The sequence below is a fragment of the Cicer arietinum genome, chromosome 1, assembly GCF_000331145.2.
Source record: "Cicer arietinum cultivar CDC Frontier isolate Library 1 chromosome 1, Cicar.CDCFrontier_v2.0, whole genome shotgun sequence".
NCBI lineage: Eukaryota > Viridiplantae > Streptophyta > Magnoliopsida > Fabales > Fabaceae > Cicer > Cicer arietinum.
The window spans coordinates 8,790,672-8,799,048 of record NC_021160.2 but is presented as its reverse complement, the minus strand read 5'-3'; the positions used below and the strand labels follow the sequence as shown (position 1 = coordinate 8,799,048).

Here is an 8,377-nt window from a genome sequence, read left to right as displayed (position 1 = left end):
TTTCTTCTCTTAATTTCAATTCTAAGCCACAACTATTTATAAATCATCGCCTAAAATCACCAAAAAGTCCTTTAAAATAAGTACATGATTCGTCTATAAAAATATGAAGAAGAAACTAACTGCTTTCAAAAGTCTCCAATTTCAATTAAATTGCAGGTGAACTTTTCCTTTTCTCTGTCATTTTGTTTTCTTTACACCACCTATGGGATACATGATTCAGTAATTCTCAGCCATCTCTTCAAGACATACGTAACTCAATGAAAGTATGATTAAGATATCCAATTTCAAACTCACAAATTACTATTAACTTTCATTTAGATGAACCGCCAAGCACCTGTTTTTAAGCTTCCAATTTAGTATTCTGATTCAGATGGCCATTTTTCATTACACATCCGCCTTCTAGCATGCCAATGTCACATGTCTAGACAAAGTGATAATTGGTAATAAGAGCATCTCCAATGGTAGAACCAATTTTTAATTCTTAACTTACTTTTCGAAGCCCAATAATGCCACAACCAGTTTTAAGAATTTTAGCAACTTTCCCCTCCAATGATGCAACTTTAAATCGGTCCCATGAGTTTACCTCAATTATGCTTTAATAGTTAAAAACCAGGTCTTATGTAATTGTAAGAACGACTCTTATATTAGTAGAATTTGAGACCAATAACATAAACACCTCAATTTTTCAAACAATTTACGACCTAAAGCTATCTGTCCTTCAAATATCATGTTAAACAAAGCAAATATCACCCAGCTGCATACTGCCCCATCTAATACAAAACAATTCTGAAAAGAACACCTACTCAGAATCACTCTTTAAACACCAAGATCTGAACAGTGAACATAGAAGATGAAAATGACTATAAAGTGAAAGGATAACCAAACAGAAGCAATTAAGCAACAAAGAACAATGTCAGCCACTCATCAGCGTTCACATTTCGAAAATCGCTCACACACAAACAAAACAAACATATAATGGAATAATATCTGCAGCATTAGATATAATATATCTTAATAAATGAAAATATACTCCGATTTTCAAATCATGTGAAACAATTCTACCATAGAAAAATTAAAATCAAATTCCATTCATCACACCAATCAAACTGAAAATCCAAAGAGCATAGTAATTAAAAAAATTAAAAACCTCATGAATGAGTGACAGATTCAACCAGAGAAGCAGTCACCAATACTCCAAAACTCTCCTCTGCAAAACTGAAACCCTGAACCTCAGGAGAATCCATCACACATTCATCTGCAACATTAAAAACCATAACCCTAAATTCAATGTGCCAAAGTTTCACAACAATATAAACCAATCAGAACAAACACACAGTGAAAATATCCACAGAAAATCCAACACATACGCCAATAATAATAATAAATAAAAACAAACAACAATCCCTGAAAATTCAAATAAAAATTAAGTGTCGAAATTGCAAAATAACATTATTATTATTCATACAAGTGCCATGAATGAAAACGATTGAGTTTGCAGAAGTATATACAGTGATGTGGTTGGGTTTTTGGGTTGGAATTTCGAAGATTGAGAGAGTAATGATGTTGCCCAGGGAAATTCGAATTTGTGAAGAACGCGTCGAGTGTGAATCACGCGCTGCAATGCGAATTTTGATTCAAGGAGGGAGCACTGTGCAGTGATATTCGTCTCTTTTTTTTTTTTTTTTTTTGATTTTTCAGTGTATTTATAATAAGAAAATATTACGAGGAGACACAGAAAGAAGCGAAGGAAGCAGAGAGAGGACGAAAGAAAGAAAGGGATTGAACTAAACGATGCGTTTTGAGCTTTTCGGTACGGTCACCACTCACCACTCTTCCTCGGCAAAATATGCTTAAGCAACAAAAAGTTAAGTATTTATAATTTCTAAATTGAATCATAAATAAGCTAATAAATAAAAATTATATAAAAAAATTAATTTAATAATTTAGAATTATATAAAAAAATTAGTTTTATTTATATAAACTACATATTAGCGCGTTTGAAAATTAAACTTTAATATTTAGTATATAAAAATTATTAAACTGTTCAGAATGCGTTCATGATATCTATTGAAGTTTTGAAAATAACTAATTATATTATGAATCTTTGGTGACAGAAACGGAGTTTGAAAAAATATTTAAGGGTAAATTTTTAAAATGTTGATTGATAAATTAAATATAGTATTTTATTTTATATTATAACTTTAAATCGTAAATTTGTAATGTAAAGACGTAAATTTTTTTGAAAATACAACTACAAAAAGATGATAAACAACAAAAAGAAAATTAGTTTTATTTATATAAACCACGTATTAGCGGGTTTGAAAATTAAACTTTAATATTTAATATATATATATATATATAACTTATTAAATCTATGGATGTTTTAAAAATAACTAATTCTATTATGAATCTTTGGTGACACCAGTGGAGTTTGAAAAAATATTTAAGGGTAAATTTCTAAAATGTTAATTGATAAATTAAATATAATATTTTATTGTATGTTATAATTTTAGATTGTAAATTTGTAATGTAAAACGTACATTTTTTTGGAAATACAATTACAAAAAGATCCAATGGTAGAACCAATTTTTAATTCTTAACTTACTTTTCGAAGCCCAATAATGCCACAACCAGTTTTAAGAATTTTAGCAACTTTCCCCTCCAATGATGCAACTTTAAATCGGTCCCATGAGTTTACCTCAATTATGCTTTAATAGTTAAAAACCAGGTCTTATGTAATTGTAAGAACGACTCTTATATTAGTAGAATTTGAGACCAATAACATAAACACCTCAATTTTTCAAACAATTTACGACCTAAAGCTATCTGTCCTTCAAATATCATGTTAAACAAAGCAAATATCACCCAGCTGCATACTGCCCCATCTAATACAAAACAATTCTGAAAAGAACACCTACTCAGAATCACTCTTTAAACACCAAGATCTGAACAGTGAACATAGAAGATGAAAATGACTATAAAGTGAAAGGATAACCAAACAGAAGCAATTAAGCAACAAAGAACAATGTCAGCCACTCATCAGCGTTCACATTTCGAAAATCGCTCACACACAAACAAAACAAACATATAATGGAATAATATCTGCAGCATTAGATATAATATATCTTAATAAATGAAAATATACTCCGATTTTCAAATCATGTGAAACAATTCTACCATAGAAAAATTAAAATCAAATTCCATTCATCACACCAATCAAACTGAAAATCCAAAGAGCATAGTAATTAAAAAAATTAAAAACCTCATGAATGAGTGACAGATTCAACCAGAGAAGCAGTCACCAATACTCCAAAACTCTCCTCTGCAAAACTGAAACCCTGAACCTCAGGAGAATCCATCACACATTCATCTGCAACATTAAAAACCATAACCCTAAATTCAATGTGCCAAAGTTTCACAACAATATAAACCAATCAGAACAAACACACAGTGAAAATATCCACAGAAAATCCAACACATACGCCAATAATAATAATAAATAAAAACAAACAACAATCCCTGAAAATTCAAATAAAAATTAAGTGTCGAAATTGCAAAATAACATTATTATTATTCATACAAGTGCCATGAATGAAAACGATTGAGTTTGCAGAAGTATATACAGTGATGTGGTTGGGTTTTTGGGTTGGAATTTCGAAGATTGAGAGAGTAATGATGTTGCCCAGGGAAATTCGAATTTGTGAAGAACGCGTCGAGTGTGAATCACGCGCTGCAATGCGAATTTTGATTCAAGGAGGGAGCACTGTGCAGTGATATTCGTCTCTTTTTTTTTTTTTTTTTTTGATTTTTCAGTGTATTTATAATAAGAAAATATTACGAGGAGACACAGAAAGAAGCGAAGGAAGCAGAGAGAGGACGAAAGAAAGAAAGGGATTGAACTAAACGATGCGTTTTGAGCTTTTCGGTACGGTCACCACTCACCACTCTTCCTCGGCAAAATATGCTTAAGCAACAAAAAGTTAAGTATTTATAATTTCTAAATTGAATCATAAATAAGCTAATAAATAAAAATTATATAAAAAAATTAATTTAATAATTTAGAATTATATAAAAAAATTAGTTTTATTTATATAAACTACATATTAGCGCGTTTGAAAATTAAACTTTAATATTTAGTATATAAAAATTATTAAACTGTTCAGAATGCGTTCATGATATCTATTGAAGTTTTGAAAATAACTAATTATATTATGAATCTTTGGTGACAGAAACGGAGTTTGAAAAAATATTTAAGGGTAAATTTTTAAAATGTTGATTGATAAATTAAATATAGTATTTTATTTTATATTATAACTTTAAATCGTAAATTTGTAATGTAAAGACGTAAATTTTTTTGAAAATACAACTACAAAAAGATGATAAACAACAAAAAGAAAATTAGTTTTATTTATATAAACCACGTATTAGCGGGTTTGAAAATTAAACTTTAATATTTAATATATATATATATATATAACTTATTAAATCTATGGATGTTTTAAAAATAACTAATTCTATTATGAATCTTTGGTGACACCAGTGGAGTTTGAAAAAATATTTAAGGGTAAATTTCTAAAATGTTAATTGATAAATTAAATATAATATTTTATTGTATGTTATAATTTTAGATTGTAAATTTGTAATGTAAAACGTACATTTTTTTGGAAATACAATTACAAAAAGATGATAAATTGGACTAGAAAGTTACCTATGTATATGACAGACGGAGTAATGGATATAACATAGAGTTTTTATAATTTTTTTCACAAAATTAAATCCAAACTAATGAATAACATGTTGATTTTGTTATGTTTAGTCAATTGATATTAATAAAAATTAAGATATTTATTTTAACTAGAATGAAAAAAAACAATATATAAATAATTAAAAAAACATTAAAATACAATACATATTTAAGATAACACTATAGATATAATCTAATGATTTTATTCATATTACGGTCATCCATTTTAAATGAAGTGAAATTATACTCAAATCAATAGAGATTTTGTTTATTTTGTTTGAATCAAATTGGACTTAAACACATAAAACAAATTCAATTTATTTTATTTCAATTTTTCCTTTTGAGTTTATAGGTTTTAATTTTATATCTTTACACGAAACTCAAAATACGGCTTACAATTGAAATTTAAGTCATTCGGTGAAGTGTTTTTATAATTGTTTTAAATGTCAATTTTTAATAAATAAAAAAATTATTGGAGACATCAGTGTCGTGACCACTCTATGTCTCTACAAAACTTCACCTGTATTTAAGGATGCGGTTTTAAAATATATTTTATATGATATTATCTTTGTATTCTAAGGATGTGAATGGATAATAACTTGATATATACTAAAATTTAATTTGTACATCATTTAGTGAATACAAATAATTTTTACACCGTCAATTAATCATAATTATCAAATTATTAAAATATTTAATTTTTATCATAAATTACTTATCATAAATAGTCTTAAAGTCACATAGTTAATTGATCCTGATTACTAACAAAATACAATTTTGTGCACCGACCATATATGAAAATTTGTCTCTTTTTATTTTTTTTAAGAAATAGTTTAGTTTATATCTTAAAACATTTTAAAATATTTGTTCTTTATTTTATTCCTTAATTTTCTCAAAAAATTATCTAAGTCTCTGAGTATATAAAAGGTATATTAAAAAATAATTTTAAGTAAATATTTTTCAAATTTAATATTGTTAAAAAGTAATCTACACAAATTTTTAATATTACTTATATTTCAACTCAAAATAAAAAATGTTATATAACTTTTAAGTTTTATTTATTCACAGAAAAATTAATTAACTCAAGTATGTATCAAAAATACATCTTTACTTTTATCAAATATATTATGATAATTTTTATAAATACATAGAAAGTAGAGTAAATATATAAATGTGATGATATTTGTCAAAACAAAATAAATATAATATGATTGTAACAGAAATTTATAAATAAAATTACATTGCATTAGTACATAAATTCAAATCTGAGTTGACTACATCATTTTAAATATTGATTTGATTTTTAAAATTTATTATTTACTAATTTTTATAAATACATAGAAAGTAAAGTAAATATATAAAATGATGATGTTCTTTTAAAAAAAAGTATAAATATGATGGTAACAGAAATTTATAAATTAAACTATTGGATTTGACTACATCATTTTTAATATTGATTTGGTTTTTATAACAGTTTTATTATGATGTAACTTAATTGTTTCATTAATTATATATCAATACATGCTCCACCTAAGTGTGTTTATGGTGTAAAAACTGTACTGTATTTTTTCGAGATAAAGTTTTGATTATTTTTCGAAAATAAATTTCGGAAAAATAATTATAACAATTTTTTTTAGAAATATAGATATAAAAAATTTATCAAAAAAAATATTCAAAATTGTTCAAAAATAAATTGATTTTTTTCTCAAACAAGAAAAAACTGATTTATTATTATTATTGATTTTTTTTGAAAAAAAAAATTCTATATTTTTTTCGAGGAAAATAAATTTTGAAAATTTTATAGGATTTTTTTTTAATTGAGTTTATAAAATTTTAAAATTATTAAACTGATTTTTGAATTAATTTAGTTAACTAATTTGTTTTAAATATGTGGTTCAATTCATGAACTATTTAAATAGTTTTATTTTTTTTAATGCATTGCAATCTAATTTATCAATATAATATAATTAATCATATATTTTGCACACCACTCATTCTACCGCTTGTGCAGACCCCATGAATTCATTTGAGTTGGAATCGTTCTCTATTTGAAGTTACATAATTTGAGTTTTAGATTGAGTCTATATGATGAAAAGTAAATAGTAAAAAAAAACATATAATTTTAGTAGAGCATTTTTTAACCGTTATGTTTAAAAATATTAAAATTCCATCTAAAACTACACATTCAGAGATAAATTTTTATTTTCGAAATACGCATCTAAAGAAGTTTTTTTTTTTTTAATTTATTTTATGTCAACTTTGAGGGTGGGAAAATAATCTCCCTAAATTTAGATGCACTACACTCCATTGAGTCTAGATGTACTTCACACAAATTTATTTATTTTCTCCATGTGTTTTATATATGATTTAATCCTTTAAGTGTTATATTAGTTTGTTCGTCATCATTGTATGATGTTTATTTTTCCATTTTAGTGCGGTATTCGGAGAGATAAATGACTCATTTTGTTAGTATTGTATTTTGAGTAAGATGTTTATTGTAAGACCCTAAATTTTGTTGATTTTATTAAGCTACATGTGTAGTGTACTTTCCAACTAATAAAATTTTAATATATGATTTTAAATATCTATGTTAATTTTAAATAATATTTTCAAAATATAAATTAATCAAGAAAAGTTGGTAGTATCAAGATTAGACTTTTGGGTAGAATTATATTCCTCTTTTACTAAATTTTATTATGTAGTATTATTGTTTTGCTTTTAATTACTTATTTAAGTGGATGTATGTAGTATGATTTAATTTTTTTAGAAAATAAATATTTAAATAAGTATCAGGCAGTGAAACAAATGGACTTGACCCATAATTGTGATATTAGAAAGGGTTTTAAAACTCTAACTACTTATTACCTATATTATATGAAAGGGAAGAAAAAATTATAATCGTATAAGTGCCGAAAGAAAACAAAACAAAAAAATAAAAGAAAAAAATGGATCAAGAGAAAGAAAAAAAAAAGAAAATTAAGAAAACCCTTAAAAGAGTTAGCAATTAACAAAAAAAATTAACTATGATCATATTTACTTTATCTAACCACTTTTATTGTTAATAGAACAAAACTACTTATTGATTTTTATGGTAAAGTTCTTATTGTTGTTACCGGTAAAAAAAAAACTGATGTTAGTAAATGACTTTATAATGATGGATAATTTTGAAAATGGTGGTTGACGTTGTTGACGTTGTTGTTGTTGTTGTTGTTGTTATTATTATTATTATTATTATTATTATTATTATTATTATTATTATTATTATTATTATTATTATTTTATTTAGGCTTAATTGCAGTTTTGGTCCCTCTATTTTAGCTGAATCGCAAAAGTAGTCCCTCTATTTTGTTTCTCCTCAGTTTTGGTCCCCAAACAGAATTTTAGTCCAAAACTTAATGAAATTTTTGTTTTTTAAGTCGTACTACACCATTTAAGATCATATATTTCAGGTACAATTGTTGCAAATGAGATCTTGAGGCATTGCGTAACTTAAATGAATGCAAAAAAAAAAAATGAAATTTCATCAAGTTTTGGATCAAAATTTTGCTTGAGGGACCAAAACTGGGGAGAAACAAAATGGGGGGACTACTTTCGCGATTCAGTTAAAATAGGGGATCAAAACTGCAATTAAGC

At 25.6% G+C, this 8,377-nt stretch overlaps 1 protein-coding gene across 3 annotated transcripts in view; it reads right to left on the bottom strand.

The window, feature by feature from the left end:
* Positions 1-1,835, bottom strand: part of LOC101489463 (uncharacterized) — a 23,748-nt gene extending 21,913 nt beyond the window's left edge. The window contains exons 1-2 of one of the 3 annotated variants that reach the window (XM_012717866.3): positions 1,466-1,835; positions 1,148-1,255 (exon numbers count right to left, since the gene is read on the bottom strand). In XM_012717866.3, the coding sequence (XP_012573320.1) occupies positions 1,148-1,152 (5 nt within the window). In that variant the 5' untranslated portion in view covers positions 1,153-1,255; positions 1,466-1,835. The remainder of the gene's footprint in view (positions 1-1,147; positions 1,256-1,465) is intronic. The other 2 variants (XM_012717863.3, XM_027332162.2) reach the window with 2 other exon arrangements.
* Between the last annotated feature and the right edge of the window lie 6,542 nt (positions 1,836-8,377).